The sequence below is a fragment of the Podarcis filfolensis genome (assembly GCF_964270895.1).
Source record: "Podarcis filfolensis genome assembly, chromosome: 13".
Lineage (NCBI taxonomy): Eukaryota > Metazoa > Chordata > Lepidosauria > Squamata > Lacertidae > Podarcis > Podarcis filfolensis.
The window spans coordinates 2,058,756-2,084,125 of NC_139615.1; the positions used below are offsets into that span (position 1 = coordinate 2,058,756).

General features: G+C 50.3%; 2 protein-coding genes across 8 annotated transcripts in view; both read left to right on the plus strand.

The window, feature by feature from the left end:
• GIGYF1 (GRB10 interacting GYF protein 1) overlaps nucleotides 1–24,167 on the plus strand; it is a 57,633-nt gene extending 33,466 nt beyond the window's left edge. For 3 of the 7 annotated variants that reach the window (XM_083580811.1, XM_083580813.1, XM_083580812.1), the window contains 12 exons: nucleotides 992–1,092; nucleotides 1,304–1,408; nucleotides 6,498–6,598; nucleotides 8,044–8,126; nucleotides 8,903–9,055; nucleotides 10,694–10,810; nucleotides 10,922–11,077; nucleotides 12,172–12,347; nucleotides 12,440–12,597; nucleotides 13,703–13,866; nucleotides 15,735–15,873; nucleotides 17,678–24,167. In XM_083580811.1, the coding sequence (XP_083436937.1) occupies nucleotides 992–1,092; nucleotides 1,304–1,408; nucleotides 6,498–6,598; nucleotides 8,044–8,126; nucleotides 8,903–9,055; nucleotides 10,694–10,810; nucleotides 10,922–11,077; nucleotides 12,172–12,347; nucleotides 12,440–12,597; nucleotides 13,703–13,866; nucleotides 15,735–15,873; nucleotides 17,678–17,730 (1,506 nt within the window). In that variant the 3' untranslated portion in view covers nucleotides 17,731–24,167. Of the gene's footprint in view, nucleotides 1–979; nucleotides 1,093–1,303; nucleotides 1,409–6,497; nucleotides 6,599–8,043; nucleotides 8,127–8,902; nucleotides 9,056–10,693; nucleotides 10,811–10,921; nucleotides 11,078–12,171; nucleotides 12,348–12,439; nucleotides 12,598–13,702; nucleotides 13,867–15,734; nucleotides 15,874–17,677 lie in introns of all 7 variants that reach the window. The other 4 variants (XM_083580814.1, XM_083580815.1, XM_083580809.1 and 1 more) reach the window with 2 other exon arrangements.
• Nucleotides 1–25,370, plus strand: part of TFR2 (transferrin receptor 2) — a 241,654-nt gene that overhangs the window by 113,794 nt on the left and 102,490 nt on the right. The window lies entirely within an intron of this gene.

The following is a 25,370-nucleotide window of genomic DNA, read 5'->3' on the forward strand; positions in this document are numbered from 1 at the left end:
CTGAAGGCTTGCGGTGGGGAGAAAAGCCCTTCTCCGCACCGCCAGCCTGGCAAGCGGTCTCCATAGGAACGCATTAATTGATTTTCAATGCATTCCTATGGGAAACCGTGCTTCGCAAGACGAAAAACTCGCAAGAAGAAAAAACTTGCGGAACGAATTAATTTCGTCTTGCGAGGCACCACTGTACCTTGGTTCTCAAACTTATTCCTTTCCAGAAGTCCGTTCCAAAACCAAAGCATTCCAAAACCAAGGTGCGCTTTCCCCTAGAAAGTAATGCAAAATGGTTACATACTTAATTCGTTCCGGAGGTCTTTTCTTAACCTGAAACTGTTCTTAACCTGGAGCACCACTTTAGCTAATGGGGCCTCCTGCTGCCACCGCACCGCCGGAGCACGATTTCTGTTCTCATCCTGAAGCAAAGTTCTTAACCCGAGGTAGTATTTCTGGGTTAGCGGAGTCTGTAACCTGAAGCGTATGTAACCCGAGGTACCACTGTAATCAATTTCAGACTTTTAAAAACAAACCTATGACAGCAGTTTAACATGAATTTTGCAATCTCACGAGACCATTGATCCGTAAGATGAAAGCAATGAACAATGTACTGCAGTCACACAATCAGTAGCTGAACTGGGTTCCACACAGTCACAAAAACGAAACAAAAGAGCCACAAAAACACAAAATAAATAGCACAAACATACAGACCTCAGCATAACACTCAAATCGCAAGCGTAACACTCAAAAGGAGCACGTTCGGCTTCCGGGAAAAGTTCGCAAACCGGAACACTTGCTTCCGGGTTTGCAGTGTTTGGGTTCCAAGTTGTTTGAGTACCAAGGCGTTTGAGAACCAAGGCACCACTGTATACACATTCAAACGGTGGCGGTGACGGATTGAGACGCTGTACCAAGCCGTCGCCCGTTGAGCCGCTCTCCCTTCCTCAACTCCCTCGGCTTGTGACCTGGGCTGGTTTTGTGTCTTCTCCTGTCTGCCCAGGGAAACATGGACCAGGAACGCCTGAAGAAGCAGCAGGAGCTGGCCACCGCTGCCCTCTACCAGCAGCTCCAGCACCAACAGCTGCTTCAGCTCGTCAACAGGTAGCCTACCTCGCAGGGCGGTCGCTGTGGTTCCCTTGATTGCCTTGCAGAAGAGGGGGAAGGCCTTGGGGCATCCTTTCCTCTGCCTGATGGGCCGTTCCGTGGGAGGTGACGGGGGGTGCACGCCGATCTTGGGAGGTCAGAGCTGCTACTTCGCAAGCAGCAGATGGGTTCCTGACACCCCTTCTCCCCCTTTCCTTTCCCCCCACAGCAGGCAGTATGCCCAGTGCTCCCTCCAGCAGAAGGTGGCGGCGGGGGACCTGACGCAGCAACAGCTCACCGCCTTCCTGCAGCAGCTGCAAGCTCTCAAGCCAAGGTGAGGCCCGTGGCCCCGGAGTCCCGGGGAAGGAGGCTTCCCAGCAGCCCTTCTCCCAAGCTCCTCACTGTCAGCCCAGTAATAATAAGAATAATAGCAATAAGGTAAAGGGACCCCTTTGGTCCAGTCGTGACCAACTCTGGGGTTGCGGTGCTCATCTCGCTTTATTGGCCGAGGGAGCCGGCGTACAGCTTCCGGGTCATGTAGCCAGCAGGACTAAGCCGCTTCTGGCAAACCAGAGCAGCGCACGGAAACGCCGTTTACCTTCCCGCCGGAGCGGTACCTGTTGATCTACTTGCACTTTGATGTGCTTTCGAACTGCTAGGTTGGCAGGAGCAGGGACTGAGCAATGGGAGCTCACCCCGTTGAGGGGATTCAAACCGCCAACCTTCTGATCGGCAAGTCCTAGGCTCTGTGGTTTAACCCACAGCGCCACCCGTGTCCCAATAATAATAATACTACTTTATTATTTATACCCCGCCCACCTGGCTGGGTTTCTCCAGCCACTCTGGGCGGCCTCCAACAAAACACTAAAATACAATAACCTATTAAACATTTAAAGTGTCCCTAAACAGGGCTACCTTCAGATGTCTTCTAAAAGTTTGGTAGTTGTTTATCTCTTTGACATCTGGTGGGAAGGTGTTCCACAGGGTGGGTGCCACCACCGAGAAGGCCCTCTGCCTGGTTCCCTGTAACCTGGCTTCTCGCAGGGAGGGAACTGCCAGAAGGCCCTCGGAGCTGGACCTCGGGGCTGAACGATGGGGGCGGTGACGCTCCTTCAGGTATACAGTCTTCTCTCTCTGCACCCAGAAGTGTTTATGATTGTTCATTCAATCTGCTAGTCGCTTTATTTTGCCCAAGGCAACTGGAAGTGACTCACATCCACACAATAATAATTTATTACTTATACCCCAGGGACGCAGGTGGTTCGAATCCCCGCGACGGGGTGAACTTCAGTTGCTCGGTCCCTGCTCCTGCCCACCTAGCAGTTCGAAAGCACATCAAAGTGCAAGTAGATAAAATAAAATAATAAAAAAATTCCTTCCAGTAGCACCTTAGAGACCAACTAAGTTAGTTATTAGTATGAGCTTTCGTGTGCATGCACACTTTTTCAGATACACTGATAGCTTTATCATGTATAGTGAGATAATCCAATTCTTATCTCCTTATACAGGATGATGCTATTTTTAGCCATCTCACCCCTTGCTTTTTCCTGTAAGACCAATTGCAGTCGTTAACAATCATCAACAGGTTTACCACACCTATCAGCCAATCACCCATTCCCACCACCCTTCTGAGTAATACCCCTCCCCACCCTCTCACTATATAAAGTGGTACCTCGGGTTAAGTACTTACCGTATTTTTCGCTCTATTGGACGCACCGGACCACAGGACGCACCTAGTTTTTAGAGGGGGAAATCAAGGAAAAAAATATTATCCCCCCCCAGCCCCAAAGAGCAACGGACAGGCTGCGTGCAGCCTGTCTGCTTCTCCCAGAGCTTCTCGGGGCTGCGGGGGAAGCCCGGATTCCCCCCCCAGCCCCAAAGAGCAAAGAAGCCAAGACAGCATGCGGGATCCATAGCCGCGCAACCTCTCCAGCCAGGAGCTAAACCCCTCCAGCGCGGCTAAAAAAGAAGACAAGGCTGTCCCACTCGCTGCCTTGGCTTCCTCTTTAGCCTTGTGCAGCATCTTTAGTCTTGCGCAACGGGATGGATCGTGCCCGCTGTCCACCGGGGCTGGACTAGATGACTCCTGGGGTTCCCTTCCAACCCTGCAATTCTATGACCTCGGAAGGTGTTTGGGGTCTCCACCACTGGAGGCTTTCAAGCAGCGGTTGGGGGACCATCTGCCTGGCGTTCTTTAGCTGTGATTCCTACATTGTGACGGGGCTGGGCTAGATGACCCTCGGGTGGCCCTCCCAACTCTATACAGTCCTACACGTCTGCGGCAGGAGATCCACAGCCACTTCATACAATGCCCACTCCCAATTTTCATCTGAGAGACATGTGGCTTCAGTGTCTAGGTAGGTACCCCCCTACCTACCACACTACCCCCACCCCACTTTGTTGTTGTTGTTGTTGTTTAGTCGTTTAGTCGTGTCCGACTCTTCGTGACCCCCTGGACCAGAGCACGCCAGGCACTCCTGTCTTCCACTGCCTCCCGCAGTTTGGTCAGACTCATGTTTGTAGCTTCGAGATCACTGTCCCACCATCTCGTCCTCGGTCGTCCCCTTCTCCTTGTGCCCTCCATCTTTCCCAACATCAGGGTCTTATCCAGGGAGTCTTCTCTTCTCATGAGGTGGCCAAAGTCTTGGAGCCTCAGCTTCAGGATCTGTCCTTCCAGTGAGCACTCAGGGCTGATTTCCTTCAGAACGGATAGGTTTGGTCTTCTTGCAGTCCGTGGGACTCTCCAGAGTCTCCTCCAGCACCAGAATTCAAAAGCATCAATTCTTCGGCGATCAGCCTTCTTTATGGTCCAGCTCTCACTTCCATGCATCACTACTGGGAAAACCATAGCTTAAGCTGAGGGAATTCCTGCCCAGAGAAGCTCCCAGGTGAGGCAAGGGCTAAGATCTACCTCTGGTAGATCTCTTGCGGCTGGAGAGGCACGCAAGGCTAAAGAGGAAGCCAGGGCGGCGAACGGGATGGATTGCGCTCCCTGCCCTGGCTTCCTCTTTCGCTTTGCGAAGCCTCCCCCCCCCCCCCCCCCGCTGGAGAGGTTGCGCAAGGCTTTTCTAGAGGAGGGAGAAGGGACTGACTGGCGGTGTCAGTCCCTTCTCCCTCTTGGGGAAAAGCCCGCAAGAGCCGCGCGAAGCTTGTGTGGGGCTCTTGGGGGCTTTTCCCGCCTGCCCCCCCCTGCATTCGCTCCATAGGACGCACAGACTTCCCCCCTTAGTTTTTAAGACGGGAAACGTGCGTCCTATGGTGCGAAAAGTACGGTAATTGGTTCCGGAGGTCCGTTCTTAACTTGAAACTGTTCTTAACCTGAGACACCACTTTAGCTAATGGGGGCCTCCTGCTGCCGCCACGCCGCCGGAGCACGATTTCTGTTCTCATCCTGAAGCAAAGTTCTTAACCCGAGACACTATTTCTGGGTTAGCGGAGTCTGTAACCTGAAGCGTATGTAACCCGAGGTACCAATGTATAAGGGTTTGGTGACTTCTGTTTCAGTGTATCTGAAGAAGTGTGCATGCACATGAAAGCTCATACCAATAACTAACTTAGTTGGTCTCTAAGGTGCTACTGGAAGGAATATTTTTATTCTATTTTATTTATTTTATTTTGTTTCGACTACGGCAGACCAACAGGCTACCTACCTGTAACTGCAAGTAGATAAATAGGTACCGCTCCAGCAGGAAGGTAAACGGCGTTTCTGTGTGCTGCTCTGGTTCGCCAGAAGCGGCTTAGTCATGCTGGCCACATGACCCGGAAAAACTGTCTGTGGACAACCGTCAGCTCCCTTGGCCAATAAAGCGAGATGAGCGCCGCAACCCCAGAGTCGTCCGTGACTGGACTTAACTGTCACGGGTCCTTTGCCTTTTTTTTACTTATACCCTGCCCATCTGGCTGGGTTTCAAAGAACTCCGCGTAGCTACATTAAAACCAAAACAGGTGGAGGCGAAGGAGAAATGCACTAAAAAATCCCGCCTCCTCTTTAATGATTATTATTTTATATGCTTTTAGCTGTTACTATTTTTATCTGTACAGGTGAAACTCAAAAATTTAGAATATTGTGGAAAAGTTCATTTATTTCAGTAATTCAACTTAAAAGGTGAAACTAATATATGAGATAGACTCATGACGTGCAAAGCGAGATACGTCAAGCCTTTATTTGTTATAATTGCGATGATCATGGCGTACAGCTGATGAAAACCCCAAATTAACAATCTCAGAAAATTAGAATGTCATGAAAAGGTGCAGTAGCTATTCAACCCATAACAGCTGCGATGGGTTCCTGAGCCTTTAAATGGTCTCTCAGTCTGGTTCAGTAAGAAGCACAATCACGGGGAAGGCTGCTGACCTGACAGTTGTGCAGAAAGCCATCACTGAGACCCTCCATAAGGAGGGAAAGCCTCAAAAGTTAATTGCAGAGGAAGTTGGATGTTCCCAATGATTTCATTTAATATTCTGAATTTCTGAGATTGTGAATTTGGGGTTTTCACCAGCTGTACGCCATGATCATCACAATTATAACAAACAAAAGGCTTGACGTACCTGGCTTTGCATGTCACGAGTCTATCTCATATACAGTGGTACCTCGGGTTAAGTACTTAATTCGTGCCGTAGGTCTGTTCTTAACCTGAAACTGTTCTTAACCTGAAGCACCGCTTTAGCTAATGGTGCCTTCTGCCGCCGCTGCGCCGCCGGAACCAGGTTTCTGTTCTCATCCTGAAGCAAAGTTCTTAACCTGAAGCACTATTTCTGGGTTAGCGGAGTCTGTAACCTGAAGCGTATGTAACCCGAAGTACCAATGTATTAGTTTCACCTTTTAAGTTGAATTACTGAAATAAATGAACTTTAAAACATAATATATAATATCAACTTGTAAGATATGGATTTGTTTGTTTTTTTGTTTTGTTTTTGTTGTCTTTTTTAGTTTTCGAATGTTGATTTTTGTGTGTTGTGTATTGTTATCTTTTGATATCTTTCGTGTCGTCGATGTTGTGTGGAAAATACTAATAAAATTCTTTTTAAAAAAAGAAAAGAAAGAAATGAACTTTTCCACAAGATTCTAATTTTTCGAGTTTCACCTGTATGCTTTTAGCTGTTATTTCTCTGTAAGCTGCTTTGATTCCCTGTTAGGGAAGAAAGTGCTGTATGAGAAAATCTATGTGATGATGATGATGATGATGATGATGATAACCAGATGCCTCCATGGGAAACACACAAGTGGCGTGGTTTCCAGCAACTGGGTTTTGTTCAAAAGCACTGCTGTCTTCCAGCCGTGGAGGCGCAGCATAGCCAACCATGGTTTAGCAGCCATGGCTGGTCTTCCCGGCCTCCACGAGTTTGTCGGATCCTGCTTTGAAGCCCTGAGACGGTTGAGTCTCTCCCCTGCCCCCTAACCTTGCCACTTTGCTTGTTTCCAGAGCCGGGGAGCAGGGAATGATTCCTTCTATGAACCGATCAATATCTGTGCCAGATACCGGGTCCCTGTGGGACACACATACCTCAGCCTCACCGCAAACAGGTGACAACTCGGGCCTCTGGGCATAGTAAGAGTGGAAAGGAGGAAGGAGGAGGTGCTTTTGCGCAGCTCCAAGAGCAGGGCCTTGGCGTTAGGCCAGCCACAGTTCTTGGAACGCAGTGTCGTACTCGTAGTTCCGGGTTCAAATCCTTACTCACCCCTATCCCCCCCCCCAAATGCGATTGTTCCTCAGCTGGCTTGCAAGGTGATTGTACGACCTAAGAATGGCCTGATCCTGCAAACACCCCTCAGCCACTTGGGTCAGTGGAATTGGCACTGCTGGAGATATTTAGAAAGCGGAAGAAAGTTTTAATCTGTCGTTGCTTTAAATTTTTATGTTGTTAGAGCGTTTATTAATTTTCCAATAAAAAACATCCGATTAACATATCAAATCATAATCCAATAAAAAAAAACCCCAGTTGTCTTCGGAATTTAATTCTAATTTTACGACTCCCCACGATCTGAACGACAAGGCAACTCCAAATCTCCGTCCTGTCTCTCACAATAGTTCCATATTTCCAATTTTATCTCTTCAAGCTTCTTGTTGCTTTAAATTTTTAAAAGTCCCAGGTTGCTATTATTTTTTTCTTGCCCGTTTTATTGTAAACCTCTCCGGAGTTTTTCCCCCCTCCTTAAAAAAGAAAGAAAGCGGTGTATAAATTTTGTGAAAGTAAAAAAAGAGAATAAAACAGGATAACTTCCTTATCTTTTAAGCCAGTTCGCCGCTAGCATTCAAAAAGCGAGGCTCAGGCTTCTGGATCTCACAGGGCTCATCCTTGAGAATTAGGGTTGGGGAGTTTTAATGTTGGTCTCTTGCACACGAGCAAAACAGCAGCTACACGTGCCTCGGTCAAGGGCGTGTGTGTGTGGTTTTGAGCAACATTCGTTCAATCCTCACCTTTCTTTTCCCGTTCGTAGAACCAGAATCACCCTTGGCGTGGGTGGGTCTTCCATTTCCCCGTAGCTCACAGATTAAAGTTCAGCGGTTGCGAAACGTTTATCAAAATACATTCAAAGTCCACTGGGAGAAAAACGCAAGTGCTGGTAGAAGTGTAAGCAGAGCGGCAGGGCAAAGCTTGACTTTACACCCCTGGCTCCCAGAGTTGGCAATGGGGTAACTTGGGATTGGGGTGTGTGTGCTAAGAGCCAGGTTGGGGGGGGGCTGGAGGTTTAAATGACCACCAGACACAAAAAAGCTGGTATCAGTGGATCAGGCTCGTCAAATAACAGACCAGTTGAATTCATTAAACGAAGCGGCTTCAGTTGGATTTGAGTAAAGGTGCAATTAATTGCCACTGTTTTGAATTTTACCTCCCGGGGTCGGGCAAACCACTATTCTGCTTTTTATAGGGTTGGGGGGGCACTGGACACGAGGGGATTTTCATATGGGTAACACCTCTTCTCTTCTCCCCACCCACGGCCTCAAATCCCCTCTTTTCTCTTTCCAGGCGGTGAGGCCAGCTTATGGGATATTCCAATTAATTCTTCAACTCAGGGTCCAATCTTAGAACAACTTCAACTGCAACATAAAGTGAGTTGCGCGTGGCGGGGCTGGGACGTGCGTGTGGTTGAATTGGGGCCTTCCTGCAACGTAGGCTCTGTGGCGGGGAATATGCCTTGCACGCGGAAAGTGCCCCGGACCGATCCCCAACAGCACCTTAATAATGTCGGTTTCCAAGCCCCCTCCATAAAGTTTCAATATTTTAATGTTGTATTTTAATCTTGTTTTTAAGTTGTACTCATGAGACAGAGCGTTCCACCAGGCTGGGGCCAGTGTTGAAAAGGCCCTGGCTCTGGTTGAGGCTCATCTGACTTCCTTAGGGCCCGGGACCACTAGGGTGTTGCTATTTATGGACCTTGAGGCTCTCCGTGGGGCAGACCGGGAGAGGTGGTCCCGTAGGTATGAGGGTCCTAGGCTGTGAAGGGCTTTAAAGGTCAAAACCAGCACCTTGAACCTGACCCTGCACTCCACTGGGAGCCAATGCAGCTGGAAAAGCACTGGGTGAATATGCTCCCATGGCAGGGACCCAGTGAGGAGCCTCGCTGCTGCATTCTGCACCCGCTGGAGTTTCTGGGACAGCTTCAAGGGCAGCCCCGCGTAGAGCGAATTACAGTAGTCAAGCCTGGAGGTGACCGTCGCATGGATCACTGTGGCCAGGTCACCTTCAGACAGACTTCCCCGCCTGCAACCCTGGGGCCACTCTGGGCAGGTGGCGCTGCGCTCGATGGGACCCCCGGCCGCCTGGTTCTGTTCAAGGCGGCTCCTCACCCCCTAACCGGCTTGTCCAACCCCTTCCCACCCCGCAGCTCCAAGAGCGGAGAGGCGCCGAACTCAGGGCTAAGAGGGATGAGGACGAGCGGAAACGGCGCCAGGAGGAGCAGAAGCGCCGCGAGGAGGAGGAGGTGTTTCGGCGCAAGCAGGCAAGGGCAGCCAACGCCAGCACGGCCTCCCATGCGCAGGTGGGGCTCCAGCCCGATAGCTCTCCTTCTTCCCCGGCCCAGGCGGCACCCCCCCTCTTCCTCCAGCTCTTTTACAAATGAATGTACTCTTATTACTGTATATTTCTTTACATATTATCTAATACATTCCTATATCAATTTGTGCTCTTAGTCTTGTTTCTCAACTCAGTCTCACTCCAACGTCAATCGAATGCTAGCATAGATAGTGAACCTTTACTGTGTTTTTGAACATGTGTTTTATATCCATCCCACTTTTCCATCAATTTTTGTTTTGAATTGCCTCCCAGGGTATTTGTGAACTGCGCCATTTCAGCAGATTGTTGTAGCTTGTAATGCCAGTCTGTTATTGTCGGGGCTCCTTGTTCCTTCCACCCCTTTGCCACCAAAGTCCGAGCTGCGGCCGTTGCATATAAGAACACCTCCCTAAAGGCCTTCAGGAAATTCAGGAGGCAGTGAATTTGGGCGAGTCAGATTCAAAGCATCAAAAACCCTTTGACAATGTGAGAGCAGTCTTACTGCATGTGCGCCCCTGCGACCTATTCAGTTCATCACCGTTCCAGGCTCCACAAAAATACCCGTTGTCACTTTTTGAAAGTCCTGAGTTATTGTTAATTGTTCTCATGGGTGATTTTATTGTTTTTAACTTTTTTTTTTTTTTTTGTAAACCAATTTGAGGGCTTGCTTGCTTGTCTTTTGCATGCAAGGGGAGGATAAATTTTATGAAATAAATTTGAGGGGGTGGGAACAGAGAGAGGCCCTGGAGGAGTTTTTTGAAAGGGTGCGTTTCCTCCTCACAAGATTCCTAGCTGCAGTAGAAGTAGGATCTGTCAGCTCGACTCTTAAGCCAGGCTTTTTTAACACTTGAAATGTGCCTCATTTTTGTGGTTTTAAATAGTTTTCAGTGCTGTAACCTGCCCTTGGACCTTAAGACAGGAGGGTAGCTAATAAATGAAACCGTTACCATCTAGTCCCTAGCTGCTTTTGGAACTACAACTCCCATCATCCCTAGAGGACCAGTGACCAGGGATGATGGGAATTGTAGTCCCAAAAAACAGCTTGGCGACCCCAAATTTGGGGAACCCTTATCTAGTGAATTTGGAAGTCTGGTGGCTGGGATTTCAGACGGGTGTGTGTTTTTCGATACGATACGATAGGATAATCTTTATTGTCATTGTCCCATACAGAACAACGAAATTGAAAAAATCTACATCAGACATTCAAAAACCAACAAGCCTGCTATCCCAGCTATCCCAGCCTGTTTAGCCCCCTAAAAACTCTGATACCCCAAAATTAAATACAATATACTCCCACAGAGACTACACTGCGTTTAAAACCAAAAATCACCTTTGGATAGAAACTGTTTCTCAGGCGGCTAGTCCTAGTCTTTATAACCCTGGACCTTCTTCCAGAAGGCAGAAGCTGAAAGAGATCATTTCCGAGGTGCGCACTATCCTGCGCTATCTCTGCCGCTTTCTTATGGCACCTGGAAGCGTAGATTTGATCCAAGGTGGGAAGAGGGCACCCAATTATTCTCTCCGCAGTCTTTGCAACCCTGGACAGCATTGTTTTTCCCCCGACCGCAGCTCCCAAACCACACACAGAGACCATAAGTTAATTTCCTCTCTCCTCTTCCTCCAGCTACCCTCTTCCTCGTCATGGGGTCAGCAGTCCGTTAACAGCTCTTCCTCCACCCAGAACAGCTTCAGCATCTCGGACATCCAGAAATTGGGGGACGTGCGGGCCTTGCGGGAAGAGGTGAGCCCTGCTCTGGTGCGGGTTTTTGGGTGGGGTGGCCCTCCTGGATTGCCAGGCGCCAGGCTCACTTCTCGCCCTCCTTTCTTGACGCCTCTCCCCCCCCTCTCCCAGTGTCGCCACCAGGAGCTTCTGAAGCTGATCCAGCAGCAGCAGAACTCTCACCCGCTGTGGACCAAGCAGAACGTCTCCATGAAGGCCCTGCTGGAGCTGCAGCAAGAAACCGAGAGGAACATGCAGAAACAGCAGCAGAGGGCGCAGCAGAGAGCCGTGAGTCAGCCCCTCCCCTTGCTCCCCCCCAGGGGGGGCAGCTTGAGAGGACCCAGCCAGGCGAAGGAAGAAATAATAATAATAATAAAATTATATTTATATCCTGCCCTCCCCAGCCGAAGCCGGGCTCAGAATAGCTAACAGCAGTAAAATAACACAACATTCTAAAGGAATAAAAATAATAAATTTGCACCCTGCCCCTTTTTGGGGGGGACAGGAGGCGGGCAGGTGTCGGGGACTCCCTGGTCCTGAATGGGGCAACTGTGCCCTTGAAGGACCAGTTGCGCAGCCTGGGAGTCATTCTGGACTCACAGCTGTCCATGGAGGTGCAGGTCAGTTCTGTGTCCAGGGCAGCGGTCTACCAGCTCCATCTGGTACGCAGGATGAGACCCTACCTGCCCGCGGACTGTCTCGCCAGAGTGGTGCATGCTCTGGTTATCTCCTGTTTGGACTACTGCAATGCGCTCTATGTGGGGCTACCTTTGAAGGTGACCCGGAAACTACAACTAATCTAGAATGTGGCCGCTAGACTGGTGACTGGGAGACCACAAAACACTGGTCTTGAAAGACCTGCACTGGCTCCCAGTACGTTTCTGAGCACAATTCAAAGCGTTGGTGCTGACCTTGAAAGCCCTAAACGGCCTCAAAGGCCCAGTAGACCTGAAGGAGCGTCTCCACCCCCATCGTTCAGCCCGGACGCTGAGGTCCAGCTCCAAGGGCCTTCTGGCGGTTCCCTCCCTGCGAGAAGTGAGGTTACAGGGAACCAGGCAGAGGGCCTTCTCGGTGGTGGCACCCTCCCTGCGGAATGCCCTCCAACCAGATGTGAAAGAGAAAAACAACTACCAGACTTTTAGAAGACAGCTGAAGGCAGCCCTGTTTAGGGAAGCTATTAATGTTTAACAGACCACTGTATTTTAATATATCTGTTGGAGGCTGCCCACCCAGATGGGCAGGGTATAAATAATAAATTCTATTCTATTCTATAAGTAATTAATTAATTATTATTATTATTATTATTGCTGCAGCAGCAGCAGCAGCTGTGGAGGGTTTGGGCTTCTGCAAACAGGTTTAAGCTTCTCCCTTTCCTCCCATAGCACGGCGGCCACAGTCTGACCAGCCTCCCGTCTCAGTGGGGGGCAGACTCGAGCCCGCTGTGGGGGGCCCACGAGAAGAACAACTCCATCAGCCTCTGGGAGGAGAGCATGAAGAACGCCGGCCCGCTCGCCCGGAGCCTGGGCTTGAAGAACAGCCGCAGCAGCCCGTCCCTGGGGTGAGCAGCGGGATGGGCGGACAGTGGGGCTTTGCCAGGGGAGAGGGGCAGGATCCGAGCTCATACACCGCCCCGGTCTCGCTCCTTTTCAGGGACACGTACAACGCCTCCTGTCGTCAGAGCCGGAAGAAGACGGACGAGGAGGAAAAACTGCTGAAGCTGCTTCAGGGAATCCACAAGCCGCAGGACGGTTTCACGCAGTGGTGTGAGCAAATGCTCCATGCCCTCAATACATCCAGCAACCTTGATGGTATGGGGGGAGGCGGGAGGGGGAGGGGGGAGAAGAGGAAGAGGAGGGACAGCAGGACAGGGGCCCCCCTCCCCCCCCCCAGGCTGCCCCGGGGTGGATCGGAAGGAGGGTAGCGCAGGCCCAGAGGCAGGCAGTCGAGAAAACCCCGGACCTCAGCTGGGGTTGGGATAGATGACCCCCCGGTGTCCCCTCCAGCTCCACGAAAAAGCTGTTTTTGGGTGCCACATTTTAGCAGCACGGTTAGGGGCAGGAGGGGGCGGTTTTAACGGCAGCTGCGTGGATCCTTGTTTCGCGCATGGAAGAGGAATCCCCCCCCCCAAAAAAAATGTAGCTGGAAATTTGGAGGGAGAGACCCGAGCAGCCTAAGCAAAGCCGTGTTACACCTGTGCCTCGCGAGGAGACCCTCCCTGGAGCCCAAAGGGGGGGCCTCTTCAGGCTCCAGGGAAGGTCTCCTCGTGAGTTGGAAGCACTGTTAGGCGGGCTCCCCCCCCCCAATTTATGCCCATTTTGCGTAAACGGGGAGTCACCTGTAATGAACGGGAACAAATAAAGCATGTTTCAAAAAGCAGCTGTCCCCCAAAGACTGCATGTATATAGTCTTCAGGCTACAGCCGCTTCAGGTTGGGGTTTTTTGGGTTGCGGACTGCCGAAACCCGGAAGTACGGCTTACTTCCAGGTTTCGGCGGTCGCGCATGCGCAGAAGCGCTAAACTGCACTTTGCACATGCGCAGAAGCGCCAAATCACAACCCGGCAGGTTGCGAATGCAGCAGGTTGCGAACGTGCATCCTGCATGGATCACGTTTGCGACCGGAGCGTCCGCTGTACATAGAAAAACGCATAGAAGTAAAAGCCAAGGCTTTTCCCCCTTGTTCCACCCATCCTGTCCCAGAGAGAGGCCTTGCTGTGTTCTATTGGGTATCATTTGCAGCTGGGAGGGAGGGTTGATATTTTCTCCCCCTCTTTCCACGCATCTTTGTAGGGAAGGATGGGAGTCCCTTCCCCGCCTCCCCCTTTCCCCTGCGATAGGATGTGGCAATATTCTGTTTCTCCTCTTCTCTCTTCCGCCATGCTCTCCCCCCCCCAAAAAACACCACCCCAACCCAGTCCCCACTGTGGTGGCCTTCCTGAAGGAGGTGGAGTCCCCCTACGACGTCCACGACTGCATCCGCTCCTACCTGGGAGACACGGTGGAAGCCAAAGAGTTCGCGAAGCAGTTCCTGGAGCGCCGTGCCAAGCAGAGAGCCAGCCAACAGCGCCAGCAGCAGCAGGTGAGCCGCGCTCGGTTGCGGGAACCGGCCATCGATCTCCCACCCCCAGCTGTCAACATATGCAGAAGAGGGCAAGGGAAGTCCAACCCGGGTCACGTTTGACTTGAGAACAGGCAGCTTCCCAAAAAACAGCAAGGTTTGGTACGGTTGCCATATTTTGAAGAGCAAAAAACTGGACGCATTTGCCGACTTCTGCTTAATTGCAGATCACCGCCGACGCTCGTTTTAAATACCGTATTTTTCGCCCCATAAGACGCACCTTTTTCTTCCTGAAAAGTTAGGGGAAATGTCTGTGCGTCTTACGAAGCAAATGTGTGGTCCCTGGAGCCAAATTGCCCAGGGGCGAAAAGCAGATCATGCTTCTTTTTTTGAAAGAGGGAAGTGGGTGTTGAAACAAAGCCGCTGATGGTTTGCCGATCAGGGAGAGAGATAAGGGACGCTAGCGATAAAGGAGGCTGCCTGGGAGGGGGGAGGTAAAAGCCCATGGATCCTCAGGATTTTTGCATTGGGTCACCCCAAATTCACCATCAGATCACATGTCTGTGGCCACAGCATGAATCACAAAAATCATACATCCACTGTTTCGTTCAGAATTTTTTTTCTTGTTTTCCTCCTCTAAAAACTAGGTGCATCTTATGGAGCGAAAAATACGGTATATAGGATATAGAATCTCTGATATATTGCTAGTAGCAACGTTCTTAACTGTCAACAACAAAATAATAATAATAATAATAATAATAATAATAATAATAATAATAATACATATTGCTCCCTCACTTGCCACATGAAAGTATTTGGGCTCACATCAGCGCACACAGAAGAATTTATTAAACTGGTTAACGTATGTCTGGGCTCCCCTTAACTCTCGCCCTCCCAGGCTCCTCCTCCTCCAAGATCTTGTAGTTGAGCCAGAGTCCTTTTAGTTCAGCCGCAAGAGAAGGGATTTATACAGTAGGTAGGGAGTTTAAGATGCTGCTCTGTTGTGATTCTCTGCTACAGACTAGCTTAGCCGGGCGCCTTAGATCTGAGTCACTAGCAAAATTTTCTTGGGTTACTGTAGACAAAAAAACCAAACAGAAAAACCCGGACATTTTGCCAGATTTTAAAAATCCTCCCAGACAGATATTTTAATCCTGAAAAAGAGGGTGTGTCCAGTAGCCCTTGTGAGGAGCAAAAGGAAGTGAGCCTTACTCAATTTTACATATATAATATATTAAAGTCTCGGCTGATAGGGTGCCCCAGTGGTCTGGCTCTCGCCTTCCTGCACTGAAACCTGTCAGTTACTCCTCACTCCTTCACCTGAAGATCACCGGGTGATCCACAACGTAAGAACGCAAAATGCACAATAAAAAGAGCGGCAAAAACAAAAGCCCCTCCTACGACCACCGTTAAAAGGACCCAGAGTGTTAAATCAGCCAAGGGCCTGGCTTTGCGCCCTGGGCGTTTTTGTCTGGTCTCCCTTCAAGCCATGTCCTTTTGTATACCTGAAGGAGCGTCTCCACCCCCATCGTTCAGCCCGGACACTGAGATCCAGCACCGAGGGCCTTCTGGCGGTTCCCTCCCTGCGAGAAGTGAGGTTGCAGGGAACCAGACAGAGGACCTTCTCGGTGGTGGCGCCCACCCTGTGGAACACCCTCCCACCAGATGTCAAGGAAATAAGCAGCTATCCTATCCTTAAAAGACATCTGAAGGCAGCCCTGTTCAGGGAAGTTTTTAATATTTAGCAATGTTTTTAACACTTGAGTGGGAGCCACCCAGAGTGGCTGGGGAAACTCAGCCAGATGGGCGGGGTATAAATTATTATTATTATTATTATTATTATTATTATTATTATTATTATTATTATTATTATTTTGTGTTCCTTGCAGGAAGCCTGGCTGTCCTCCAGCAGCCTGCAGTCCCTCTTCCAGTCCAACCACAGCCCCAAGGCCCCCTCCTTCGAGAACAGCCAAGCCGCCAAGATCAAGAGGCGCTCGATGATGCTTCACGCGGACCCCAGCATCCTGGGTGAGAGGCCTGGCGGGGGGCGAGCCCTGGGCCTCCCGGGGTGGAGGGAAAGGGGGGCTGGGACTGGGGCTCCTGTGGGGTACGGGAACGGGAGCCAGGTAGTGGGGACCATAGCTGTCAACTTTCAGATTTGAAGATAAGGGATCAGCAGCCTCACCTGTCCCGGGGACAGTCTATGGGATATCTAACAATCTGGGACAGCAGCGGGAAACGGCGCTGGAATAAGGGAATTTCACGCTAAAAAAGGGAAGGTTGACAGCTCTTTTGGGAACCCCCTTCCCCCTCCAAACCCCCACCCCAAGGGAGGGTCCCTAAAACTCCCACCCCAGGGTCCTTAACCCATTTTTGTCTCGAGTCCCTTGTTTGCTCCAGTTCTGTTGCCTTAATTCCTGTAGGGCTGTGGTTTCCAACGTGGGACACACACTCCATGGGGGCGATTTGATTTTTAGGGGGGCAATTTGGAAGCTTGTTTAGACTATGGTTACCAGATTTTTTTCAATGAATCCGCGGACACTTTTTTTTGTTGAAGCTGAGTCAGTACAGTGGTACCTCGGGTTAAGTACTTAATTCGTTCCAAAGGTCCGTTCTTAACCTGAAACTGTTCTTAACCTGAAGCCCCACTTTAGCTAATGGGGCCTCCTGCTGCTGCCGTGCCGCCGGAGCACGATTTCTGTTCTCATCCTGAAGCAAAGTTCTTAACCCGAGGTACTATTTCTGGGTTAGCGGAGTCTGTAACCTGAAGTGTCTGTAACCCGAGGTACCACTGTAGGGGGGGTGATGAGGCAAAAGACCCTTGGGCCAAGCACACATGCATATTGTATAAGGGTGCAAAGCCCTTCTTTGACACCCTATGAAACATAAATCTGCAGTTTTTTAAAAAAACCAGGCAATGGCACGCCGCACGCCCGTGACTCCCGAGCCTTCCCCGATCTCCTGCCCCCTTTGTTTTGACAGATCAGGGGAGGCTCGGGAGTCATGGGCGGCTGGCCGTTGCCCAGGAGGGGCCAGCCTGGTAGCACAGTTGGCTCTGTCTGGCTTCAGGAGCTGCTCGCTGCTGTGGCGCAAGAAAAATGGCGGGCACCACGGCAGCGAGCAGTTCCTGAAGCCAGACAGAGCCAGCTCTGGGCTGCTGAGGCTGCCGCTGCCACGTTTCCCGGGGACAGATTTGCAAATCCGGGAACCGGGGACGTCTGGTAACCCTAGTTTAGACCAAGTTGATTGCCTTTTAGGCTTCCTCCACGTGAATAGGAGTTCACTTTTTGAATAAGAAGAATCACTGTATTTCCCCGTGCATAAGACTATACAGTCATACCTCGGGTTACAGCCTCTTCCGATTGCGTTTTTTCAGTTTGCGGACTGCCGAAAACTGGAAATACCAGAACGAGTTACTTCCGGGTTTCGGCAGTCGCGCATGCGCAGAAGCACCGAATCGCAACCCGCGCATGCGCAGACGCGGGTCGTGAATGTGCACCCCGCACAGATCACATTCGCAACCTGAGCGTCCGCTCTATTCCCCCCCCCCAAAATTTCTTAAGCTTAAAATTGGGGCTCGTCTTATACGTGAAACGTTGCAATTATTTATTTCTTCATTCTGGGCTCAAAAAACAGGGGTTGGCTTACATAGGGGGGCGTCTTATACACGGAAAAATACAGTATATGTCACAGAAAGGTTGGGAGCCACTGCTATGGGTTTCCAGGACGGGAAGGGGAGGGGAGGGAATGGTTGGGGGGCAAAAGGATGGGTCAGATAGATTTCGGGGGGGCGCTGTCCTCCTGCCTGACGGGCCATGTCTTCCCCTTCCAGGTTACGCTCTTCATGGCTCCTCGAGCGAGCTGGAAACAGTGGAGGACTACTGACTCACAGCAATAGGAATATCTCTTCGTTTTCATCTCTCTGTGTCTATATCTCTTCTCTCTCTCTCTCTCTCTCTGTATCTCTGCCGCTGCTGCCTTGATCTAACCAATTTCAGTCTCGGCTGAATGTGCACTGCAAGAGAGGCGGCCAGGTGCCCCCATCCCAATCATCACCCCCCCTTCGCCTCCTGGACCGGAGGTCAGAAGTCGTGGGGAGGGAGCGGTCAGTGGCGGCAACGGTCATTTGGACACCGGCCAGGAGGAGGATCTTGAGCACTTCTTTCCTTACAAGAAAAAAACAAAAACAAAAACAAGCACCTTAACGAACAAAAACTTTTTTTTTTTAATGCCGATGCACTTTATCTAAGAAAAGAAAAAAGAACTTTTTTTTACAGCGACTTGTTAAAAAGGAAAAAGGAAAAAAAAAAGGAAAAAAAGAATTTTTTTTTGCAATCGCAGATGTTTTTTTTTTCTATATACATATATATATATATATAAAGAAAATCGTTAAAAAAACCTACAAAAATTTTTATCTTTGAGAAGAAAACACTTATTTTTCACACGGGGATAAGTTTTCAGAAAACAAAAAAAAAACGTGAATGGCAATTTCACAAAAGGCTTGATATAAAAAAGATTTATAAGACAAAAAAAAGAAAAACTTGAAGAAATGCACTTAGGAAAAAAAAAGGAACTGTGTTTTTTTTTTACCATTGTTTGGATAACTATATATATATATATAAATATAAATATAAATATATACATTTGTGTAAATACTGTTCAGACTTGCCCCGCACAGTATATATATTTTCTCTTACGAAGAGGCCATTTTTTATAAGACTTTTTTCTTCTGTTGTTGTTCTTGTCGTCATTTTTTTTAAAAAAGGAAATTGCACAAATGCCTACCCTTCCCCCCCCCTCCCACCCTCTGGACATTACAATTCTATCTGTGTTTTTTTTTTGTGGATTGTTTTTTTTTATAATCAAAGGGAAAAAAGGAGGAGGAAAAAAAAAAAAGAGAGCTTTGCAAAAAGAGTAATTTTACACTAACGTCGAAGCGGGTTTGCTCGTACCAGAAGCTGCTTTTGCTCTGCAAACTCGACCCCAAGAATTCCCGTCGGCTCTGGAGAAAACCTTCTGGCTTCATCCAAGGAATCCCGCAAAGCGAAGAGCCTTCCTTTTTCTCAAAAGCCGCCTTTTTCGAAATCTCCCCACCTGCGAATTACCGTACAAACCTTTTCTTTCCTGTGTGCTACAGAAGGCGATGTGTGTCCCCCCCCCCCCCGGCGACTGTTTTGCATGTCTGCATGAGACGCACTTTCTTTTTTTCCATTCTGAGATATAAGGAGAGGAAGGGAAAAACTCCGAAGGGAGAATGGGGGGGGGGGCGCGTTGTGAGTCTTCTGGGGTTTTTGTGCGTTTGCGTGCGTTTTTTTTTTTTTTTAACCTTCCCTACCCTTCTTTCCCACCCCGATTTCTTCCTTTTTTTTTTAACGTGTACACAGTTGAGAATCAAATCGTTATTGAAAGTGTTGTCCCCCCCCCCTTTCGTTGTTTCGAGGAGAAAAAGACCTGAGTTAATTTACCGACGTCAGGAACTATCTCCCTGGTGCACTCAGAGCAGAATTGAATGTATTGCATCCTCGGGCGACAATTTCAAAGCTGCAGAACCACGTTTATTCTCTCCCCCCCCCAAACCCCAAAAGCTGCCTGTTACAAGATGGTGTTTCAAGAGCAACAAAGCGCTGTTTGTAAACGGGGGGGGGGGGCGGATGTGCTTCCTTCTCAAAATCTCACTTTAAAACAAGAAAGCCACCGCCAATGTCTTGCTCGCGGTCTCCCACTCTCGGGAGAACCGGCGTTTTTAAGACTAAACTCTTCCCCCCTTCCACACACAATTGCACCCCGATTTAGGGAGCTGACAGTTGGGGTGTGCTTTTCCTGTGCATATGTAGCTGTGGTTGTGCTTGTGTGTATATATATATATATATATAGTATATTCACAGATGATAACCTTTTATATCTATATATATATATAAAATGCTTGAACAGAGATTTTCTTTGGCGTGCGCGTGAGCTCGCAAGGAACTTAATTTTTTGTTCTGTTTACAATCCTTCCCACGCGGGTGGGGGGGTGTCGCTGGGTGCACACAAGGTACTACTTGGAAGTCAGAACCCCGAGAAGTGGCGGGGGGCGGCCAGGGGTCATAGGAAACCAATTTCCCTGCTCCACCCCCTTCTTAAGCCCCCCACCCAACCTCTCTTTATAACCTCCCTCTCACGGAGGCTCACAGGTTGAGGCCGCAGGGAGACCCTCATCGTCTTCCGCACCTCGCTGGTAAACGTGTGTGTCGTTGCAAAAGCCCACCTGCTCTTTTTATTTGGGGGGGGGGGGGCTTATTGTTGCGAACGCCCCTTTCCCAAGGGTGCCTCTCGCTCGGTCGCGCCAAGGTCTCGGAGGCACTGGTGCCATTGGCTTTTCCTCCTCTCTGTGGCATTGTGCGTTTTTTTTTTAAGGCAGGGTGTGTGTGTGTGTGTGTGTAGAAAGGGGGGGGGGAATCCTTTAAACGAACGCAGCTTTCGAGCCGCGACGCAAGCGACAAAAAATACGCACCCACCCCCCTTCGGGAAATCCCACACTCATGACCAAAACGCTGGAAGGTCCATCGTCGTTTTTTTGTTTTCAATCGTCCGTATTTTATGTGAACCTTTGCGTAAGGCCACAAACTCGGAAGGATCGATTGTGTGTGTGTGTGTGTGTGTCGTTTTGATAAGGCCCCCCCCCCACTTAAAATACTGTGATGTTTTTTAATGGTTCCTATGTTACAAGGCAGGAGGACGAGGCGATGGCTTGGAGAGGTCCGGTCTGCCCTCTCCGCCTCTTTCTCAAAGTAGGATGGAAGGCTGCTCGTTTTTTCAGGGTGGAGGGGGGATCGGATACCCCCCCCCCCGGTGCCTCTGCCCCACTCGCTTTTACTTTCTGGTCAGTATTCATCTGTGGGGGAGGGGAGACCCCACCCCAGGTGCCCCGAATCGAGGGCCACCTCCTTCTCCTCTTCCTCCTCTTCTGTGACTCCAAAAGCTGCTTCCCCCTTTGGCGGCAGTGGGGCGGGGGGGGGGATGTCCCCACAGTGGGTCAGGCCTCCTCCTGAGTAGACGTCCTCTTTGGAGTGTGTGTGTCGGGGGGGGGCGGTTTGGCATTATTCCTCCACCTCTCCAACGAGAGCGGCATCCGTCCGTCTCTCCTGCCGAACGGGCGATGAGCTACAGAGACGGCATCTCTCGCGTCCGAAGACTTGGTACCATTTCACCCTCTCCTCATTTTATTTTTATTTTTGCCCTGGGGGGGGCGGGGGCGGAGAAGGATATTGCCTCAAGAATGTATTTTAGGAAAGCTGCTTCCTTTGTGCGTGGGTGTTGGGGGGGGCACCGTCCTGCCATATAATTTTGTGTGTGTCCTGTTGGGATATTTCCCCCCCCCTTCCTTTCTTCCTTTTGCAGCGAAACCTCGGGACGGGGTTTTGCGAACTGAAATTAATCCTAAGACTTCTCTGTTCCTTCGTGCATTTCTTTTTATCAAGGTACGGGCAAAGTTTACAAAAAAAAAAAAAAAGAGCTGGCTTTGTGGCAGCGGGAGACTCCCCAACCCTGACCTGTAATCCGGGGGGGGGGGTCCTTTGCTGTTGTTGTTGTTGGAGGGGGGTCTCAAAAGTAGAATGACAGAGACGCAGCCCCTTCCTCTCTGACTGGAGGAAACGCCCGCCCAGCTCTTCAGAATAATAATATTATTTTTCCCCAGTCTGTGAGAAGAGTGCGAGAGACTGTGAGTGAAATGGGACGCGTTCCCCATCCGCGAAAGCGATCGGCGGATTCGCCGTCCCCCCCTCGCCCCCCCACCTCTTCAATTGCATAAATGCTTGATTTTCTCCCACACACAGAACCTGTTTTGTGCGCGCGCATTTGCGCGCAAACATTTGCCTTATCAGTTTATTGGGGCGGGGGGCGTGCGAAAATGACCTTCAACCACCTAATGGTCTTGGGGGTGTGTGTGTGTGTTTGTGTGTGTTGTTCTCCCAGTATTATCAATGGGGGGTTTTTCTTTAAAAAAATATATATTAAAAACCCCGAGCAATAAGGAGATTAAAAAAAAAAAGAATTGTAGCACATGAAGAAGCTGGGAAAAGGTTTTAATTCCAGCTGTTAATTGGGACGGTGGGGGGGGGGGCTATTCATGCTTAGGAGGGGGGAGCCCCCAACCCCTTCTTCCCCCCACCCCAAATTTACGTGGGGTTTTCGTTGCTGTGTTTCGAGAGGAAATCCACCAAATGTGAAGATGGTAGAAAGGGGTTGTGCGTTGGGGCCGGGGGGGGGAACGCAATCCCACAGCCGCCACTACAGTGGGACTCCTCTTCCTCCGCCTTTGCCCCCCCCCACCCCGGAGGAAAGAGTCCGAATTCTGATGCCAGTTTCGCTCTACATAAGACAATGTTTTGGTTGTGGTTTTTTTTTTTGCGTGTTTGTGAGACACAAGTACTTCCCTCCTTCCTTAATCGCAGTAGCAGCAGCATCAATGCCTTTCTTTAACTGATATATATATATATATTTGTGTGTATTTTGGTCTGGGGGGGGGGCAACCATTTGGAATGTGACTATGAATGTAGTAAGTGCTGGGTTCAACCTCTCGTGGCTGCCAGTGTGGGAGGTTTATATGTTGGTTTTTTTTTCCTTTCTTTTATTGGTATGTGTGTTTGCTTTGGGGGAACTTGGTTTTAATTTTTTTCCGCTTTACCGGGTGCCAGAAGGGACGGCAGAGTCCCGCGCGTTGGGGGGAAAAGGGAATGGATCGCTTTGCGACGGCCGCTGGGACGGGGGAGACAGAAAGAGACCGAGGGATGCTCTGCGTCTCGGTTTGCCGATTTGGCCATTTTGGGGGAAGATCTCAGAAAAGGGCGTCTCTCCCCATTCCCTCTCCCGCGGCGTCCCAAAATCTCGCCGTTTCCCAAAATTAGCGAAAAGCTTTGCGGGGTTGTTGTTTTCCGTTGTTGCGTTTTTTCCGATGCCTTAAATTGTACAAATTGACTTGCTTCTGGGGAGGGGCGAGATTTCTGGCGGCGGCGGCGGCGACCTCTTTTTGTTCTGGTGGGTGGGTGTGCTTCGATTGGGGAGTGTGCGTGTGTGTGTATGTGTGCGTGCATTATTATTATTTTTTGTCTCAAAGCCTCTTGAGCCAACCAAAGGGGTGTTAGAACTTTGTGCCAGCTCTGAGCGGCGCGAGGGTTTGGGGAGGGGGTGCTGCGAAGCCGGAAAAGAGCCGTCCCCCGGACGCCTGGGTCCCCCGCACGCGGTTTCCTCTCGGCACAGGGGCCGGCGGGAGACGAGCGAGGGGGGCTCACCTTCTTCTACGTTGGCAGAAGGCGGACGGTCGGGGTGGCAGTGGACCTGTGCAACCTTCCCACCCTCCTCTGGACTCTTGGGTGCGGATCCTGCTCGACTCCTTTTGTTTTTCATGCTTCTAGCCCTCATCAGCCAAGGGTTGGCTAGAGGCCCATCTACCTCCCCCCTGCTGCTGCTGCTGCTGCTGCTGCCGTCGGCGCGGAGAAGAGACCCCCCTTCTCCCCTCAAGTATTACACGAAACTGTGATGGGGCGTACTTGGCCTCCCAGCTCCTACTGAGAGTGGAAACATGTTTACAGAGCTTTTTTCCGATTTGTTTTGTTGTGTGTGTGTGTGTATTTCCCCCCGCCTCCGGTGCGAAATCGGCACGGACTTAAACTCCGAGAGATGGGGGGAACCCCCCGAACTTTGTGGTTCGCTGAATGTTAAGGGCGGTCGCCGCCCGAGGACTTAACTTCTTCACTGGAGGGGCAAGCTTCTCTCTCGGCCAGCTGCCCGCAGGACTCCTGGGTTCCTCTGCCGCCTCTGCAAAGAGAGCGTCCCCCCCCCCCCGTGGGGCGTCGGATGGAGCCACGGCAGCCGAGGAAGACGATTACTAAAGGAGTTAAAAGACTCTTCCCCCCCTCCCCGACAACAAAAACGGACTTCTTTTTGTAGCTTCTGACCCCCCAGGTGCAAAACGTGGCAGGGGGGTGAACACTTCCACCCCTCTTGTTTCAAGTGGGGGGGTGGAGGCAGGACTGTTAAGCTTCTATTCCTGCGCCTTAAGTTTGGGGGGTTCTCTTTGCTGTACATAATTGCCAGGCCCCCCCCCCATTTTTGTTATGCTCCTCTCTCCTCTGGAAAAAGACGTAGGAACTGTCTGGCTTTTCAATTAGGGGTTATTTGTATAAATATTCATGGGTGTTAAAGATGCCAAATCCCCTTCGCCCCCACCCCTTTCTGTACAATATCCCCCCCCAAAAAAATGCATCTTTTGTAAATAACAAAGTTTTTCTCTTTCACCCTGCAAAGTTTGCAAGGAAATAAAAGCTTAGATGGTTGTGGAACCGGCTGCTGACTTCCTAGATTCGGACGGCGCTCCTTCCAGGTTGGCCAAGCGATCCGAAGCCCTCGTCCCTTTCGTTTTCGCCTTTCGTTTCGTCATTTTTATCCATCTCGCACCGTTCGATTGTTAAAAAGCCTCGGGAGGTGTTTGCAAGAAACAAAACCGTCCCTGAAAAGATTACCAACCACGGTTCAAAACATGCAATTCGTTGAAATGCTTAGATCAGGTTAAAATTAACCCCAGCCCTCCTAAAGCATCTGCGCAGGCTTCTCTAAATCTTTTGTGTTTTTAGCAGGCATCCAAAAAGCTTACAGCGAAGGCGTCTGCTTGATATCAAGAGGCAGGGAGTTCCAAAGTGCGCAGGCCACACAAAACCATAATGGAGTTTTCTGTATACGTCACCCCACCTCCCATCGCCACAGTGTCTTGTAGGCCAGGGCTGATGGGATTTGTAGTCCGAAGCACACCCCGAGGGCACCAGGCTGGCGAGGGCTCTTGGGCCCTGCAATGAGGCAGGATGAGGCGAGTGCTGAAGGGCAGGGCAGGTGGTGGGCAGCTTGTTAGTGGTAATAATAAGAATTATTATTATTTATACCCTGCCCATCTGGCTGTGTTTCCCCAGCCACTCTGGGCAGCTTCCAACAGAATATTAAAATACAATAATCTATTAAACATTAAAAGCTTCCCTAAACAGGCCTGCCTTCAGATGTCTTCTAAAAGTCTGGTAGTTCTTGTTCTCTTTGACATCTGGTGGGAGGGTGTTCCACGGGGCGGGCGCCACCACCGAGAAGGCCCTCTGCCTGGTTCCCTGCAACCTCACTTCTCGCAGGGAGGGACCTGCCAGAAGGCCCTCGGATCTGGACCTCGGTGTCCGGGCTGAACGAGGGGGGTGGAGATGCTCCTTCAGGGATACTGGACCGAGGCCATTTAGGGCTTTAAAGATCAGCACCAACACTGAATTGTGCTCGGAAACGTCCTGGGAGCCAACGTAGGTCTTTCAAGACCGGTGTTACGTGGTCTTGGCGGCCGCTCCCAGTCACCAGTCTGGCTGCCGCATTCTGGATTAATTGCAGTTTCTGGGTCGCCTTCAAAGGTAGCCGCACATGGAGCGCATTGCAGTAGTCCAAGCGGGAGATAACCAGAGCATGCGCCACTCTGGCCAGTCTGCGGGCAGATGGTTAGGGGAGCATGTGGTACCCCACTA